At 47.4% G+C, this 19,457-nt stretch overlaps 1 protein-coding gene across 1 annotated transcript in view; it reads left to right on the forward strand.

Moving 5' to 3' along the window:
• The window catches only part of FRMD4B (FERM domain containing 4B), an 87,070-nt gene that overhangs the window by 15,517 nt on the left and 52,096 nt on the right, over positions 1–19,457 (forward strand). The window contains exons 2-5 of the mRNA XM_075158647.1: positions 5,832–5,897; positions 6,658–6,752; positions 10,370–10,462; positions 14,823–14,907. Coding sequence (XP_075014748.1) covers positions 5,832–5,897; positions 6,658–6,752; positions 10,370–10,462; positions 14,823–14,907 — 339 coding nt within the window. The remainder of the gene's footprint in view (positions 1–5,831; positions 5,898–6,657; positions 6,753–10,369; positions 10,463–14,822; positions 14,908–19,457) is intronic.

A 19,457-nucleotide genomic window follows, 5' to 3' on the forward strand; every position in this document is an offset into this window, starting at 1 on the left:
CCCCTTTCTCTCTCATCACTAGATGCATCAGTGCAGTTTTTTTCTTCCTGTAAAATACCTCCCGGAGCTTACTCACCTGCCAGTGAAGTTTGATTTCACATGGTTACCCTGCAAGGAGCTTATGGAAATAACATGCACAGCTCTGTGCAGCTGGGACTGAATCCCTGGTGTCACACTCGGGTGTTTTCCAGGCAGAGCCCCTGCGGGTGCTCAGTAACACCCGTGCCTGAGCAAAAGGGTTTATCTTGAGAGGAAGGGAAGAGGGTTGCTATTTCCAAAAGATTTCTTGTGGCTCGTGGAGTTTGGGGTGTTAAAGATGCAAAGCCTCGCTGGGTGGGGGGTGGTTTTAAAGCTTAGGGCAATGTGTATTTACGTGGATGCAGGACCCTGGCGCAGCCATCCTGTCACAGGTACCCATCGCTGCAACGCGGTCCTGCCAGAAGTGCGTGCATGTGGGCTGCTGAAGCCCAAATCACGGCACATCCCAAATGAGAGCAGCTGGGATACATGCACAGACCTCTGAGCATTTTGATGGTAGAAACAGTTCCCAATTTTGTCTCAATTATGTGGAGCTTATGTATAATCCTCTCTTCTTCGGCCACAGAGTTGTTAGGATTTGGGGTTTTTTTTTGGCTTTCCCTAGTAGTGAAGACTCCAGACCTTCTTAAAACAAAAAAGGCTTAAAAATAGAAGTCAGCTATGCCAAGCGATGTCTCTGTAACTTGCCCAGTTCTGGGAGGTGAAATCTGGTCTGGAGGGAGTGCAATACATTCGGGTTTGCTTCTGGCCCGAACCCTTCATGATTTCCCATTCCTAAGCTACGCTTCAGGAGATATGTTATTCTGTCAGCTTTTTTTGGCTTAAGTTTTTTTTTGAGGTTTCCTGTTTACACCCTGTCTAATTACTTTTTTCTTTTTCTTTTTTTTTCCTAACTGGATGACACACATGGATATCTAAAAATATTGCATGTAACAACCAGCTTCGAATAGGGAGGATGTTTCTGCTAAAAAGAAATAGCATAAATATCCTGCATATGTATTTTTTCCCGAATAAACATTCAGGCTCAGGATATCACAGGGAATTGGTTTAAGTAGCTAAGAAGTAGTTTTTTTTCTCTCTGCCTTGTTGTTTTTTTCTTTTTAAAGGACTGATGTTTAGGAAAATCTGCCTCCATTATTTTAGGTGAAGAATTTGTCTTAATTTTTGTGTCGCAAGCAAGAGGGAGGAAAAAATTGGGGCGGGGGGTTCCAGCTATATGAAACCTTTCTGAACATGTTAACCTGCTATATAGAATCACAGTCTCATCCTATGCTTTAATTTCCACATATGGAGATTCTAAGAATTGTGTGTTTCTTCTCCTTCATCTGCCTTTTTTACTGAAGATCTGGGTAAATCACGTTCTTGCTGAAAGCCCGCCGCCAGTACCTGCCTGTAAGTTAGGAGGGCTGCAATATTTTGATATTACTGCACTTCTGCATCGGACAGTGTTTGTCTCCTTTACATTCCTCTCCATTTTTGAGTTTTTATTGCTTACTTCTGTGTAGAGCATATGAGTGACTTTGGGAAACAATAAGAATCCAACATCCCAGTATATCTTAGTATGGTTTTGCCAAAAATGGGGCTGTGCATTACATTGCTCTGCTAATTTCCTGTTGGGAATGAGATGAGGAACAGGGATACTTCATGAATGTTATGCTGCTCCTTCTTTTACTGGATAATAGCTTAAATATTAGCAGGCTTTTAAAAATAACTGCTAAAAAGACCAACTTGGGGGCATGTTGCAAAAATATAAGAAAATTGTTCATTTGTACAGACAATGCAAAATCAATGAGAATAAGCTGAAAACATAGATGTGTGTATATATATCTCAAGACTGCTCACGCCACCTCTTAACTGAGCCAGACATCTGTGCTCATCTCGTGATGTATTGGTCCAACTACACAGAAAATCAATTATATTGTTCAGATTAGCAAGACGAACTGAATTAAAGATGAAAATGTATTCTCTGACGAGGAGCCCAGCACCTCGAGAGCTGGGGAGTCAAACACAGGTCCCTTCCCAGAGCCCAAGGAAACAGGCCTGCCAGCGGATGTGCTGCGGGGAAATAAATCACGCCGGTGTCATTGGGGGAGTTAAAAACGAGTCCTTTGCTGCTTTGTCTTCAAGAGCTCAGGGTGTCCGGTCGCTGAGCTGGAGGCACTCTTCCACAGCCAAAATCCTTTATATATTATATGATACTATGGTGGTGAAGTCCTCTTTTTGAAGCTCCCCAGCTTTTCTTCAGGCAAGAGGAGAGGACCAGACCATTGATACCTGGTGACCGTGCTGGAGCATGTGGCATTGCTGTGCCGCAGTCGTGTTGCACCTCTGCGTCACTGTGCTGGGACGATATGGGGCTGGTGGAAGGTGACTGATGCTCCAAAGCTTGTGAGGTGGTCTTGTGGCTGCAATAGCCTCTGAAGCTTTCGGTTCTGCACCCTGTACAAACGAGGCTTGCAAAATGTGAGTACCGTCTTGTATACAGGAGCCCTGTCTGCAGAGGGGGGCAGCTCCATGTGAGGAGAGAGTTGTCTCCTGGAGATGACCTCTCTGGTGGGCGACATTCCTGACACAGGATGGGCTAGTAATTGGGAGTGATTTGCCTCTGATTGTGTTTGTAAGTATGGAGTAAGCCAAGTGAAGTGCTCTCTGCCCCATCAGGAATGGGGTGGGGATACTTGGAGTGAGCTCCTGCACAGCTGCAGAAACCAGGGTGCTGGTTGCTGAAGCCTTGGGTCTGCAAGAGGGAGGGTAAGGGCTGATGTTTGGACTGTCCTAGTTATCACCGCTTTGTTTAGGGATTGGAGCCTGCAAATGCAAAGCTGGTAGTCACCCTGGCAGACTTGTGTTCCTCGACTGGGCTGTGGTGCCACGCAGTGAGTATCCATGTTGTGCCTCCCAGCCCAAGTGGAGAAGGCATCTTTGGAGGGATGTGGCCCTCAGGTGTGCGTGCATGGGCTGGGGGGGCAGAGGGGTGCAAGCAGCAAATGGAAGGGGCTCCAGAGCCCTCTTCTTCCTTGAGCTACAACCAGCAGCAGGCATTTCATGGTCCTGTCATGTCCCACCATGCGACAGAGCGTTCCTGGGGTGACACAAGCCCATCGCCACATAGAGATCTGCGGATACAGGCGGGAGCCGACAGGTTTGTCACAGTAATGGCATTTTGTGGTGCTTTATCGCCGAGCACCCTGGCATCTTCTGCAACTTCTTGATTGAGCTTTCGCGTACTCTGGGAAGCAGCTGTATGATTTCTTCTGAGATGAGATTCTTTGGAGACTCGGGTACTAAATGTTATCTGTATTTATATCTGTAAATCAGACTTTTAAGCTGTGTCCTTACGTCTTCTCATCAATAAAATCAGGGATATTTATATCTTGCCTATCTTCAGGGGTGTTATGAGGTTTAATTACTTCACTTTCAAGGTGCTTTGCAATTACCTTAGATAGCTGAATAGAAGCACAGATTATGGTTGGTATTTCTTTCATGTTTTAATCTTCCTGGCAACCTTCCTTTCTCCTCAGTACAAAGCTTTGTGGATGTGTTTGCTATAATAGAAACCTTTTTTACTTAACAATGGACAACCAAGGCAATTAAAACAGTCAGAAGTGATTAATGTGATTTCACTGGGTGAAAGCTAAAGCAGCTAGCAATTAAATAATGGCAACCCTTGTGCTATCTCAGAGCAACAGATGGGGAATGATTTAAAAACACTATTGGATCAGACACTTCGCAACAGGGGCAGATTGGTAACAGTATGTCAGAGCCAGAAATATTCACCACCTTGAAGGGTGTGCTGATGAAATGATTAATTGATGGTAACATGTGACTTATTTATGAGCGCGCGATGGCAGACCTTCAGCTCTCAGGAACAAATGGACCCATGATCAGATCGTAATGGATTTAAGGCTCCAGGCGGCATGCTCGGTGAGCGGATAAATCGCAGGAAGCGTGCTGGAAGCTGGAATCGGGACGCTGGAGCTTTGCTTCCAAAACCTTGAAGGATAAAGCGCTGGAAGTGGTACCCTGCTGGGAGCATGGGCCTGGGGCTAGTGCAGCTCTGGGCTGATGCCTCCTTGGGGTGCAGTTCCGTGGGGTGAGCCCGTGGTTTGCACAGGGGGCATCGCTGCCGTCTCTGTGACGGTGCAGTCTCCACTCTGCACCCCTGCGTGCATAGCAAGTCACTCTTCATCTGGCGCTTCTCTACAGATTCACGTTCACAGCAGTAGGAGAAATGAAAAGGAATGGGTTTCTTCCAGCTAGACTCACTCTGCAAATGGTCCTTTTACCAGTATTGGTGTTTTGATGAGCGATGTGATGATACATGTTTAGTTTGTGCCGTAAGTTGCCAGCGCTGGTGCCACAGATGCCGTAGCCCTGTTTTCCTGGACAGAGTTGTGCCCGCAGGTGCTCATCTCTGACCTGTTTGCAGAGCTCCTCAGGAGGGGGCTCTGTCCTGGGTTTTGGTCAAAATGAGCTCAATTAGTTGAAACAATAAAGCTTTGTTAATTTGGCTTCTTACGGCTGACTGGTCACAGAAGAGGCTATGTCTCGGCAGCCCTCGCTGTGCGAACAGTCGCGTGTTGAAACGGGGGGAGGCGGGAGAGCTCTTCATTTATACTGCAATCAGGTATAAATTGTATTTATTTTTAAGTCTGCTAGGTTTGGATGTGTGGCAGCCCAGGGCGGGAGGTGATGTGGGGATGCTGGTGGCAGTAGAGCTCAGCCCTGTCCTTGGCCCCATCCCTGCGGAGCCAGAGGGATGTGAAAGAAGAAACCGTTGTGTGTTGCTGTTTAATCCCTCCGGGAGCCCCTAGCTAAGCAAACCACCCTCGGCCTCTGCTCAGAGCTCAGAATTTATAGTCTGCGAGAAGCTTGTGCTGTCAGGAAAATGAGTTACTCTGAGGCTGGGAGAATAAATATAAAAGCTAGGTTTCCTTCACCAACTCTCGCCCAGAGAGCGCTGTGAAGCTGGTCCTCGCCGAAGCCATCGAGGGGCCCAGAATTAGAATGGATTTTAAATAATGTAAAAGCTTTCGTGGAAATGTATTAGATTTCAAAGGGCAGATATTAAAAGGGCCTAATGTGCAGCTATTTCTGAATTGCTGTCCTCTTAAAAAGAGAAAGACATATTGTTTGCAAGAGAGAAATGCGACACGAAATAAGTGGTCCAGATATAACGTCAGAGGTTGCAAAGCATCTTCTTAATCATTCACTTCAAGCACTTGTCTTGGTGTGTGCAACCACCTATGTAAGAATCCTATGGAGGCAATGACTTATAATGCTTGTGAAAAGTTATCCAAGGGAGAGCATTAATGTGCTGGTAGAGACTTCCATCTTAGAGACCAGGTCCTCTGTCAAGGGACCAAATTTAGGCTGACCCATCTGCAGGGAGGGTTGGATAGATGGGGATTTCATGGGTCCCTGGTCAGCTCTGCTTCTCACCGGAGCAAAAGGCCATTGCTGCTGCTTGTGGCTGTGGTTACTAGCCACGCTGGTTCATCCTCAGATTAAATTCTTGCAACATTTATGTTGTCTTTATCTGATCCTGAGTGCTGCTAAGCACCCTTAATTTCAGCTTGAAGTTGATGGGAGCTGAGAGTGCTGAGGTAGCTCCCCAGACCAAGTCCTTGGAGAAGGACGCTCAGCTCCGGTACGGAGTCGATTCCCTTATCGGTGCAGATTAAAGGCTTGCTATGTGCTGTCCTTGCCCCCAAGCCGCACATGGGCCTGAGCAAGCCAGGGAAGCCGCGGATCCTGCCCTTCTTCACGGTGCTGTGTTGCTGTCTTTGCAGATGACAGAGGGCCGGCACTGCCAGGTGCATCTCCTCGATGACAGGAACTTGGAGCTGCTGGTTCAGGTACAGACTCCTCTCTTCTGGGCACCAGTAGCACGGTGCCAGATTTCCCCGCTTGTTTTCTTTAGTGGAGCTATTGGGGACTGATGGATAAGTGATGTTTGAAGAAAAGTTGTATCTCTTACTAGAGCAATTTGTAGAAGTGGAAGTAACGGGCGTGCTTTCGGGCACGCACGCCCCTCCTCAGACCTGAATTAGCAGGAGGGTTTCCCTTGGATGTTGGTGCACAGTGGGCGAAATATCTGCTATCAGTTCTGCATTCAGTTTTTCATCTGCTTTCATCAAAATTCATAAAGTATATTAAACGCACCCCTCGTGGTGGTGTTTTTTTGTAATACAGAAGGGAAGAAAAAGCTGTATTTTTGGGGATGTGTTTTATTCCCATAATAGAACCCAAAGCACGAGATCCTCCAGTACACAATATTTTCTTAATTGAAAAATCCCTCCTGCTGTAAGTGCAGGAAAGCCTGAGCTGCTGCCTTTCTCCCCCAGAAAGAGGAAAGCAGCGGTCGGTCTGCGCACTTGAGCTTGATGTCGTGGGTTAAGTACATAATTGCCTCTCCGTGCTCCCCATGTCCCGCGGCTCCACGGAGACACTGTATCCGACTGGCCCGAGTCTGATGGAGCCACTTCTGTGTTGAGTTTTATAACAGGGTTTTAACTTAGCTATGTGTACTTAAATGTCAGTATTTGCAGAGAAAAATTTTATTATATATGTAAAGCCTGACTGAAATGAATTAAATTATTTTTATTCTTTCAATAGCCCAAACTTTTGTCTCGGGAGTTACTGGATCTGGTGGCCTCACACTTCAACCTGAAAGAAAAGGAGTATTTTGGGATAACGTTTATAGATGATACGTAAGTATGGTCATTTATTTTAAACAGCTGCGTGATTATTGCAAGTGAAACCTATCTCTGACACCGTGGCCGCTCAGTGTGATGGAAAAATGACTTTTTGTTTTGAAGAAGAAAGATTTTCCTACCTTGTGTTTGTGCTGCTTGGCTGAAGAAAAAGGGAAGGCATAAAACAGAAAATATTTGGAAAATATCTTCTGGGCACAAACCGGAGAATACTTGTAAAATACCTTCCTGACACTTTCACTTTTCATGTTTGTCTCACAAGGTGAAAAAATTGATTCAGCAATAATCTCTCATGTGAACACCCTCAGCTTTCCTACTCTGCCCTTTTAGTAACAACAAAAAGGTTTTGCATTTATTTGCAAAATGAATTGTTCCTGTTGCTTTGCACTTTAATCTCAAATGTATTATTGAGTCTTTTAAACCCAAACTTCCCTAGCAGCAGTGAAATATGAGCTTAGTCCTTCCCATAAACAACTTTCCTCTAGCTTCCCTATTACTTTTAGGTATCCAAGCTATTCTGCAGACTACCTAAAAGAGCTGCAAAGGCAGAACATGCTCAAAAAGCACAACCCTGCCTCCCCGGCAGCTGGACTACTGCAAGCGCGTGGCAATGTTGGGTGTAGTTCATCATCGCTGCTGATGCGAGTGGGGCAGCTCAGGCAGCCGCTGCCCATCCCCTGCCACCCTCTGCCGGCGGCTGCCGCCGGGCTGGGTGAGATGCTATGGCCAGGCTCCGGAGCGCCGCGGGAGATCTGCTTCTGTGGCGTTAAGCCAGAGTCAGCTGGGTTAACTGGAATCTCAGCTGGTGTTTAGACTCATCTGTCAGCATTGCACTGAAATGCTTCCCCATGTCTGCTGGGTGCAGGACCGATACCCGCAGGCAGGTCTCTGCTCCCCAGGGCCAGCGTCTCCAGAAGAGTTACCTTCAACTCCCCAAAAAAGCTGGAGCAGAGCTCCTTAGGGCAGTGGGGGAATGGAGTTGTGCACTAATACAGCCCCTAAATAAACCTCTTCTTGTCTAATGGGAATAATATTAGTCCCAGCTGCTCTCCGTTGCTGCTTCTTAGGGTGTCCTGGATGGAAGCCTTCACCTACAAATCACGTCGGAGACGTGTTTGGGGCCACCCTGCCAAGGCAGTTCCCATCTGCAGGTGCAGGACTGGCCCTGGGGAAAGGGCTGGTGTTTATGGAGCTCGTAGGAGCAGCTTGCTCTGGGCCCTGACCGCAGTAGTGTGTTATTTTTACCAGCCACTCTCATCTTGGGCTCTCCCTGAAATATATTTGCCACATACTTATCCTTTCAAGTGTTGGAGAATACTTTCTTCCAGCTCTTCTGTAAATCCCTTGAGAATGCTGTTTGCACTTATTTTTTCCCCCAGAAAAGCTGCCATGAAATTATGGAAGCAGAATCATAGACCTTAAAGATCATCTAGTTCCAACCTCCCTGCCATGGGTAGGGACACCTTCCACTAGACCAGGTTGCTCAAAGCCCCATCCAACCTGGCCTTGAACTTCCAGGGACGGGGCATCCACAATTTCTCTGGGCGACCTGTTCCACGGCCTCACCACCCCCATAGTGAAGAATTTCTTCCTTATATCTAATCTAAATCTACCCTCTTTCAGTTTAAAGCCATTGCCCCTTGTCCTATCACTACAGGTCCTTGCAAAAAGTCCCTCTCCATCTTTCTTGTAGTCCCCCTTCAGGTACTGGAAGGCTGCTATAAGGCCTCCCCAGAGCCTTTATATGTGAAGAGCCTTGATATGCAGCTTAACAGCTTCATCTGCCAGTTCCCTGAGGTCCCACAGATGCATCTTGTCAGGGCCCATGGACTTGTGCACTTTCAGGTTCCTTAGATGGTCTCAAACCTGATCTTCTCCCCTCCTTGTTTGTGAGAACGAGGTCCAGCATTAGCACCTGTCCTCGTTGGCTCCTCTATCACTTGGAGAAGGAAGTTATCATCAATGCATTTCAGGAACCTCCCAGACTGCTTATGCCCTACTGTGTTGTCCCTCCAACAGATATCAGGGTGGTTGAAGTCCCCCATAAGGACCAGGGCTTGTGAACGTGAGGCTGCTCCTATCTGTCTATAGAGGGCCTCATCTGCTCGGTCTTCCTGGTTGGGTGGCCTGTAGCACACCCCCACTATAATGTCACCTGTCCCTGCCCTCCCTTTAGTCCTGACCCATAAGCTCTTGGTTGGCTCTTCATCCATCCCCACGCGGAGCTCCATGCACTCCAGCTGGTCATTGACGTACAGGGCGACACCCCCTCCTCGTCCTCCCTGCCTGTCCTTCCTAAAGAGCCTGTGTCCTTCCATCCCACCACATCTTTGTGATGCCAATAAGATCATAGCCCTGCAGGCGTGCACACGTCTCTAACTCCTCTTGTTTATGCCCTATGCTATGTGCGTTTGCATAGAGGCATTTAAGTTGGGCCCCCAATGAAGCTATCTTACTGGCTGAAGTGGCTGGAGTTCCTTTGTGCTGGTCTTCAGGTGTTCTCCTGCTGACCTGTGATCCTCCTCCAGGCTCTGGGCATCTCTTGCTGGCCCTGGCATCAAAGTGGTAGGAGTGGGATGGATTGAGGTTCCCCTCTCCCGGCAACTTTAGTTTAAAGCCTTCTTCACCAGCTTGGCAAGCCTATGACAGAAGATGCTCTTCCCCTTCTCTGACAGATGGATCCCCTCAGCTCCTAGCAGACCAGGTTTCTCAAAGCCAGTCCCATAGTCTAAGTAGTTGAACCCCTGGCTGGAGGTTCTTCTGGAGGTTTTTGGTTGCTGGTGCTCCCTCATCGTGAGCTTTAAAGTGCTGCCAGGGGAATACCTAAAAGCTGTTGGCTTCCCCAGAAACACCAGTGGGACTCCAGAGGCTGCCTTGGGTGTACAGTGCTGGGCTGGGTGCTTGGAGGGAGCCTGTGGCCTCTGGAGGGCACCCATGCCCCAGCCTTTTGGGGCAGCCACAGGTTTCTGTGCTCCCCCTTGGCCCCAGGGTCCTCAGGGAGGTTATTAGCGTTTTGGTGGTGTTTTTGGTTTCTTTCTGGCTTCCTTCCAATTTCAATCCGGGCAGCCACTGCAGAGAGGACTGTGTTTTATACAGCTGCCTCATTAAATGAGCGTGCCTGCGGTAAACGCCTCTGCTCCGAAATGGGGTTTTATGTCACACTGGGACTGGGGATGGTGCAGAACAGAAGTAGCAGAGCTGTGCGGTCCCCATGCAGCAGGAGGGATCAGACCCACTTCTGCTGTAGGCAAACGTCCAGTCTCTGCTACAGATCAGATCCCCCCACCAGCTATGAGAAGTCAAAGGAAGCGTCTCTGTCTATAGCAAAGGAGGGTATTTCAATAATATTTAGTTTTTCTGGGTGCCACACTATGACTTTTGTGCTGCAGCTGAAAATACAACTGCAAAGAGCGTTCTCTAACATCCAAAACTGAATTACATCAAAACCTGAAAGTGAGGAAAAAAGGAAAGAATTGGATTAAATGTTTGCCTGCCTCAGAGCTGAATCTCGCACTTTTTAAAGTAACACTTGGAGTAAGCATGAGCACTGAAAAGACCCTGTTTCTGTATTTCCCATCCCAGTTTTTAACCGCCTCCCCAACCTGTTTCCGCAGAGGTCAGAGTGTCTGGCTGCAGCTGGATCACCGAGTCCTGGACCATGACTTGCCCAAGAAACCAGGCCCGGCAACTTTGTACTTTGCTGTTAGGTGAGTAATTGTTTCCACAAAGAAAACATTACCACTTGGGTTTATTTATCACCAGGGGTTTTTGTTTAAAAGAACTGATTACTGATTTGTAAAGGAAATAAATGTCAAAGCGATATATTATTTTTAGAAGGAGATTAGGTCCTGGATAAGTGCTGCTCTCTTTTGTATTTAACTATGGAATAAAGTGGGTTGGAACCTGCTACTTTTTAAACTGTTACTAGGACATTGTTCCTAGGTTTTTTGTTTAAAACCCCGTATTTTAAATATCTGCTTTGCTTGACTTGTCTCTATCTCTAATGGCGCTAAATTTTAATACGCTTTTGTTTAAACGATTGTATTTACTTTTTCTTTTCTTATGTTTGCTTAAGGGTTGCCTGTACTTGAAAGGCATTGCTGATGGCTTCTTTGCTCACACAGCTTAAGCCAGTCCCCAGGAGAGAATAAAATCCCTGGCAAAGTGATGATTTTGGCCAATGTAATTGCATTACTTTAGGGCTTTTGCTGGCAAAGCTCTGCTGGTTAAGCGCCTGAAAAAAACCACGTCCTACGAGACAGAGCTGTGCTGGCAGAAAAGACCAAGCATCATATTCTTAATATTGTTGGAGTTTTTGTTTTCCTTACAGTCTATGAGGAAAATGAGAGCAGACTGACCTCACTCGCTTTTCATATCTCAGTAAATTTATGCCTTGTGTGCTTAATTATTTGAGGCACTTCCAAGGCAGAACCTCTTGTGTAGTCGGGTCGGTTGGCACCGTCGCCTCGCCACGTCCTCCGCACCCTGGTCATTGAGGGAACAGTTCAAACAAGCGGCACTTTGTTTTTGCTGAATATGTGCTTATTTGTGATGGAGTTCAGAGCTTCTCTTCCCTTTCCCGCTTTTAACACAAAGAAAAAAAAATCCATTTTAAAAGGGATGATGGGCTCTTCAATATATTCACTGTGTTTGAGAATCTGGGAGGCTAAAATCTATGACTGCCCAAGGAAGGTGTGAAGGCAATCGTATGACCTGAGCGTTTCTTTGGTTAGGATTAATGCTGTGGGCTCGTGATGTTCATTTTGGCCCTCTGTGTTGCAAGATGGTCCTCTACAAGCCAGGGTGTGCAGAGACCGGGGCAAGAGTTTGTGTGAGGAGTGGGCTTGGAAAGATCAACTTCTACAAACTAATTTTAAGCCTGACTACTCCAGGGTCATGAGATCCAAAACAAGCAATTAAGAGCCAAGGAGGTGGGCAGTAAGTGAGAAGCAGAGCAGAAATAATTAGCAATATAGAAACTGTCTTATCTGTAGAAAATAGATATTCCAGCAGAAAAGCCACTTCAAAACCTGCAGCTCTCTACTTTGTTACAACTTTTTGGATAAGTAAGCGACTCCAGGCCTTTGCTCCATGGCATCTGCCTTGGGTGGTTAGTTCAGACACTTATCTCGTGTGAACACATTTGCCTTGTCAGAGCCTATTCCTTAATTAAACTCCCATGAGGGCAGCCGAAATACGCAGTTGCAGCTGTGCGCGCCTGTGGCTTGAAGGGAAAAGCGTAGTCGGGCGTGGGGCAAGCGGCGTGGAGGGGATGGGCAGAGAGCCCCCGTGCCTGGCCCTCCTTCCCCGGGGCTGGACGGTCTCCAGCTGCGCATGGCGTGACAGCGGTGGGTGCTGCTGCAGGGGCAGGGTGTCCCGTGGGCTGGGCGAGCCCTCCTGCGCGGGCCATGCCTTCTGCGTGTTTGAAATAAGTTCAACCACAAATAGAATAAATACTGCTTCAGTGTCGCTTTCGTTTGAGGTGCAAGTGTAACGAGGCGGGGCACTGAGCTGCTGTTTTCATAACAAGGGGCAAATGTGCAACAGCATCCGTTCTCAGTATCTTTCAGCACTGCACTGGACACTTTCCAGTAGCAATACTGGAATTGGGGGGATCCCAATTATGACCCTCCTTTTGTTCATAACTCCTTGGCCCTGAGCTTTTGCTGTTCAGTAATGAAACACATGATAATCGTTTCAGATTTTAATTCTTCAGCTGGCATAAACTCAGTCCAGTCACGTAAGTTTTCGTATGGTACATGCAGCTGGTGAAAGGCTCTATAATGCAGATTTAGGACTTATAAAAGTGTCATTCTAGTTTCAAGGATGCTGAGAGCATTGGAAATAAAAGCAGAACATAGACTTTATGGTGTTCCCAAACATGCCTGTCATCCCCCGAACATCCTTATCTCTGTGGTCTAGTGTACCCCATCTGTATTGTGGTGATAAGAGTGTACAGCTTGTACCACGGAAGAAATAAAGCACGCAGACCTGGCTGGGGCAGGGGGCAACGCCTCCCTGGTGCCCTCTTCCTAAATCCATGGATCCCACAGTCTCCTGCTCTGTACCAGCAGCTACTGGGAGCTACCTCTCTTCAGAGCCAGGGGTACTATCCTGCTTGTGAGGATAAGTCAGCCATGTGTGACTCTTCGTTGAAAAAAACTGCAAGTGCAAATGAGGAAAATCACCTTTTTGGTGCAGCGGAGGGAGGAAGGCTTTAGCAGGCTGGGGAAGGTCCATGCCGTGAAGGGCCGGTCTGGCAGCAGGTTGGGAAAGGACAAAGAGTGAGGCTCCTGCCCTCTGATGCTCTGCGTTTCTGGAGAGAAACACTGAAGTGTATTTAAAGTGAAGTTTAGCAAAGCTGTTGAAAAAAATTATATCGGGTGCGATCAAGAAAAGGTGGAAATACCTGTGGCTCCTATAGTTCTCGGTGAAAGGTGAGTCATAGAAATGTAAAATAGACTTTCAAATGTCTGGGGCAGGCTGCTGGGCTTGGGTCTGCCCCTTGGACAGGCTGCATGCCTGTAAAATGGGTAAATTATTTCCTTATCCTGCAGAGGCGTTCTGGGGAGTGCTTTAATTTGATGGAACATGCTGTAGGAATGCGAAATATTAAAACAATTACTATTTAATGTATTCCTTGTCTCAAGTCACAGCATAAATACTGCATACGTTCCTAACAAGTGCAGCAGGTGCTAGCTTTGCTGCTTCCTACCACGTGCTCTGTGCTGCTGCTGTGGACTTCTTCCAATGTTTTGTAAATCATCTACACCAAGAGATCAATGGCTGGAGCTTGGGGCTGTGAGGAGCCTTAGGAGCGCCGTGGGACTGCGGGAGGGATTGGCCTGGTTCTGATAAACACAGTGGGCTACGTGCCCTGTGTTGGCCATCCAACCCTCCTGCTATCAAAGGCGAGACATTGAGAAGCCCTGGCGTGGTCTGCACTGCTGGGGCAGAGGTGGTGGTGGCCCAAGTCTTTGCTTGAAAAGTCTTGGCTGGAAAAAAAAGTGTACCTTCTGTCTAGCATCGGGTGGGAGAGTCTGGACCCAACGCATTCATCCTCCCCAAGGAGCTGAAGCACAGGTATCCTGCATTCAGATCCAGCTAAAGGAGGATTGACAGGACCACGTTCACACAAATTTGTCTCTCTTTAAACTGACTTTGCAGTTCCGTGCTCCTCAAATTATAAATGTGTTTTCTCCGGACCGTTTGATGCATCTCAGAGCTGTTTGGTTTGATGCCCCGAGTGAGTCAGAGAAGCGCACAGACGGGTTGTGTGCGATTTTTGCAGAGTGCCAGTGGCATACGTGGTGTTTGGTGCAGCTCTATAACAAACTGGCACCTATCTGCTAACCTTGGCTGGGCCAGAGTAACCAGTAATGGGATTGCTTTTGTTGGTGCGTGCCTCAGTGATGCACCCATGGCCCTGGGAAGAGGAAGCCAGGGACAGACGGGGAGGAAGGCAGCGAGCACTGTGCAGAGTGGTGCCTGTAAGGCTGAGCCAGCTGCAGCCCTTCCATGTAAACCCCTGGTTTTGGGGCTCCCATTGTCATTAGGATGGATGTGCCCGATGGGACGGAGCTGACCCCAAAGCATTCCTCATGTGGTTTTTTGCTTGTCCCTGTTTGCTTGGAGCAAAGTTAATGGTTCTCAGCCCGTAGCTGCGCTCTCCTCCCGGAGGAAAGATGGTCCTGCATGGCTGCCAGCCCTCTCTTCCACAGCGTCTGGCCGGCTTCCTGACCTGCAATGTGCGTCTGGAGTTACCTTTTCACTTCTGTGTTTTTATCTGCGTAGGAGCGATGGGCTTTGCTGCTTTCACGTTCGACAGGGTTGGGATGAAAAGTCATCAGATATCTACAATCTATTGAACAAGGAGTTTGTCGTTCCCTGTCGGCCCATGATTTTCTGCTTGTTCCCTCCTAATAGGCAGGAAATTAAGTGCAGTAGCTCATAGTTCCTCTGTACCATTTTATTGCTAGAGAACAAAACATTGAGGAAATAAAATGATTTGGGAGGAAGATGAAACCTATTCAAGAAAGTAACTGTTTGGGTTTTTTTAATTTTCAGGTTCTACATTGAAAGTATTTCCTTTCTCAAGGACAAAACTACGGTTGAGCTGTTCTTTCTGAATGCCAAGTCCTGTGTGCACCAGGTAAGCCACAGTGTTCCTTTGGAGCTCCTTGTTGTGCCTCTCCCTTGTATTGCTCCTCTGCCACCTACAGGGTCCTGCAAACTCGCTAGGAGTTGCGTCTAATTTCTAGGTCTTATTGAAGTATTAAAATCTCAGCGTGGTTTCTCTCCTCCTTCACTTAAATGCTGATGCTTCAAGCAAATGGATAAGCATGATGAAGTTTTCCTTGTCCTGTTTTCATGGCCCCGCGGTGTGCTCACTTAAATACTCAAAAGCTTTAAAGTTGTTTGAAATCTGGGTTGTAACTTTGCAGGTAGGCTCTGTCTCAGTGGTGTATCCTATATGTCACATAGTAAATGCTCAAGGCAAGCATCTCTTTACTGATCTCAAGTCAAACTTGTCTCAAGAACAAAAGCCCTGTGAGGAAGGTCCTATGTTGTGAACTTCGTTCCTAGTTCCCTCATTTCCTGCCTTAATTCAGTGAAGTAGTAAAGTAATAAAACCTATAAAGTAGTAATCAAAAGTAGTTATTGAAATACTTCTCATATTTACTCTCTGGTTAAGAAGCTTCCACTGTTTTCTTAAAATGTTTGAATTGGTAGAACATATTTTTAAAAGTTACTTCATGATATGGTAGCCAAAATCTTAAAAAATAAGGTTGATCTGCTGCAGATGCACCTTGGTCTGAAAAAAGGGTGGCGTGGCAGCCACCTTGGGCATGCCCCTGATAACCAGCGGTGCGGTAGCAGCTGCAGTTCGAGGAACTTGACTCTAGCAATGCCTGATGTTTCTGGGATTGTCCAGTTAATGTTAAACTCAGATATCTGGCTTTTTTTTTAGCTTGTTCGTTCAATCAATCTAAAAGGGTCACTCGGTTCTTATAACCTTTTCTTGGAAAATAATCCTCTATCATTAGCTGGTGGAGCTTGATGTAGCTGGCCAAAGTTTTCACCTTTAATATGCTTCATATTTTAGAGGATTCTTATTCAGTATCCAGTCTTCGTTATTTTATGGTGGGATCAGAAACCTGAGGTGATTAATGGCAGAGTTGTGACAGGAATTGCTTTCTGGAGGAGTGGAGGAAATTGGGGCCTTTTTACAAAATGCTAAAGTTTTAAAGATGCTTGAAGAACTTGGGGCCTCACTGGTTAAGATTAATAAAAAGCAAATCTCCATTTGGCCTATCTGCCATTTTAAATGAAGCGTCTTGGCAACTTGTAGTCATCCTTTTAGGGAAAACTGGAGCACTTCAAACAGAAAGCGCAAATAATTTTGGAATTGGAAAATGGGTCTGGTTTTAGGATGGAATGTGAAAAATGCCACTGTTATTGAAACAAATGCTGTCAACATCAAAACATTTGGTGCAAGTATATGTGTTTATGTATATGCATAAAGCATAAAAGAAAGCAAAGGAAGAGAGAAGTGTAAAAAACCTTCCCTCACTGATCATAGACATGCATGTCATCAAACTAATAAGGAGTCACTTCTGGCCTGGATAAATATTATTCAAGCAGCATAACCTCATACTACTGAAATGAAGTGCTGATAGCACGTGAAGCGCTGACGATGCACGGAGTGCTGCAATAGGCAGGCTGTGCATCCTCCAGTTCAGTTCAGGGCTTCGGGAGCTGGGAGAGGTTTGAATGAAGGCTGGTTCGTATTTTCCCCCCACGGCTTGCAAGGTGTGTGCTCTAATTGGTAGCAACCCAAAGTTGCTTCCCTGTTCCTGCAAGCAAAACTGCCAGAAGCAGAGAAGGCTTTCTGTCATGTCCAGTTTCTGTGGGCAGTGGAGGGACAAGGAACATCGCGTCCTCCTGAGAGAAGGATCTCTGCGGGCAGCGCCAAGCGACTCGGCACGTAACGAAAGCCGAGAGCCCCGGCTCTGCCTGCAGCACTTCGTGTTGGGTGGCTTCGCAGCCTGGCTTCAGTAGAAGCCTGCAGCAACTTCAACACAAGCCAGTTTATTTACTTTCGAGATACGTTTGGTCCAGTGGCTTTTAACCTTCAAATTAGGTCTTTTAAAAATATTTTATCCTACTTGGTAAACTTATGGTCAGTCTCCAAGTTTCAAGTAGTGCATGAAGTGCACACGGGACAAATTCTCGTATTTAAGCCCACGGGATGTCGGCAAGAGGACGCAGCAAGGCACCTCGGATGCACTCGCACACTGTGTGTGCTCCCGTGGTGCTGCCGGGCCCCGTTGTGCTGCGGGGAAGGAGGTGCCGGGTGCGGGACGGGCGGTGTTGGTTCCCCAATACAAGCAGATCCCCGGCTCCGGTGAAGCAAATGACTGATGCTCGCTGATGACAGTGAGGAATGTTCCCTGGCATTTCTCAGTTGTTAATCCAGCTCCGGAAGGTTAGACCTGGCTCAGCTTAGCTTTTCTCTTTTTTTTCCTCCTTTCCTTGCTGCATGAGTGAGGAAACCCCAGTATCTTAAAAAGCAGCAACCTACGCCCAGCCCGTGTGCTCTGGGGTGCTCCTCAATGCACGAGGTGTGCTGGAGGATGCCCTACCGGGGCTGTATCCGAACCTGGATCTTTGCAAGAAGCTTCTGCTCTGTGTGGGCCAGGAATGTGGCTCAGAGGATAAATGCTGCGATGCTGGGGTGTGAGAAGACCTGCATGGATAAGATTGCTTAAAAGCCAGTCGTGTTTTTTGCTTTCACAAAGCTGTTTCCAAAGTTTTCACAGTAGCTTGTTCCCCACAGGGGACACAGTGGGTGGAAGAGCCCAGATCCAGGGTGGTGCAGAGGCTTGAAGGAGTTTGTGTCTCTTAGACATTCTGTGAAGCGCTGGCATGTGTTGACAGCACAGCAGTGTGTAGGTACCCGTGCTTCTGTGGCTTGCGTGCTTTAAAGGCAAATGATGCTTTAAAGGAAAATTACGGTTTCCTGAGCAGAGGGTGAGAGGGTGATGTTGCCCTGTGTGCGAGATGGTGCACGTCAGGGCTCCTGCCAGTGTGTAGGACGCACCACGAGAGCCACCCGAAGGCTTGGGCAAACACAGCCGGTGCGTTGGCGAAGCTTCATGCCAATCCTCTGGAGGGGATTTATCCATGGCTTACGAGGTTTGAAGGCTGCATCATAAACGTATTTACGGTATTCTTCGAGAGATCTGTGGGCAATCCTGTGTGTGAAATCCTGTAAGTGGCTGTATCTAACCATAGAGAACGGTGTATCTCTAACGAAGTCCAGCATCTCCTGAGCCTAGGCTGGAGCTGCTGAGCAGTGTGTGTTGGCCGTCTTGCCCCAGATGACTCTAGAGAGGTTTTGCTCCCAGCTGAATAAAAATTCAGAATAAAGAATATAGTATATTAAATATATTAATAATTATATAAATATTACAAAGTATAATAATTTTTTTAAAAAAGGGAAAAAACCTGCATAAAATTTCTGAAAACAGAGAAGGCCAGCTTGGTGCTCTGTAGTACACAGCCACGCTTCTCTTTCTCACCTTTCAACTCCACATTCCTTCCTGCAAATCTCTCTGTTCATTTCTGCAAATCTGGTGCCACTTTTCCCTGCCAAGGGCTGGAGGAGTTTGGGGCTTGTGCATTTTGCAATTTCTGTAGACGTTTTGGCAGGGGAGAGGCAAGATAGACAATAAAATCTCTGCTGCCAAAAATGTATTTCTTTCTACTTGTCACCCACTCCCCCACCTCCGTGCTCTTCTATACAGTCAAAGCTCCTTTGGGCCTCTGGGACCTTTGCTGCCACATCCCAGGTTTGTGCATCCTCTACTGCCTTGCCCTCAGCCCCTGCGAGCAGCTGGGGACCCAGTGGGTCCCCAAGGGGGACCTTTGCCTAAAGCACAAGATGGTTGAGACCTTATTTTTTTCTTTTGCAAATCACGTTTTAGCAGCGTTACAGTTCTGCACCCAGAGCAAAGAATCGCTGTGCACTGAGCGCGAGGCGTCCGTGGCTGCTCCTTTCCACTGCACCCCCATCTTAACCCACCACCGCACCATCTTCCTTCTGAACGGTGTAACGTAACACTGCTTTACGCGCCTGGAGAATAAACCTCCTCTGCGGGATTTGCCAACACCACCCATTCAGCATTTGCTGGCCTTGCCCTCCCCGTGTCTCCTGGCATATGAACCAAATACAACATTTGCTCTTCCACTCCTAAGAGCGCCTGGTGTTTCCTCACCGCTGGTGCGTGCATAAGCCTTGGCCTCCAGCCGATATAACAAATGCTGCCAGCACTCTCGCCCTACCATCCTTTCATGTTGAGCTGCCCATTTTTTTTCCCCTGCTCTGATGCTGCAGTCCCAAGGCCCTCTCAGTCCTGTGTGGTCCAGCCAGCTGCCTGGCTCCTGCTCTCCAGCATCCGTGCTCTTTGGGCTGGAGCTTGGAGAAGCTGCATCCGCTGCCAGGACCAGCTTGGGCCACGGAGCAGGAGGTGGGAGCTGGTAAAACTTAGATCTCCAGGTCTATGGAAGGGCCTCCCGGCGTCTTGTTTATCTATGTGTATTTTGGGAGAATGCAATGGCTGGAAGGGTGTTTTGTGTACGTCTGGGCTCTGTTTTCCTACATGCCTCTTTTTCAAGACTTTGAGAACTGCTACCTGA

The sequence above is a fragment of the Calonectris borealis genome, chromosome 10 (assembly GCF_964195595.1).
Source record: "Calonectris borealis chromosome 10, bCalBor7.hap1.2, whole genome shotgun sequence".
NCBI classification, from domain to species: domain Eukaryota; kingdom Metazoa; phylum Chordata; class Aves; order Procellariiformes; family Procellariidae; genus Calonectris; species Calonectris borealis.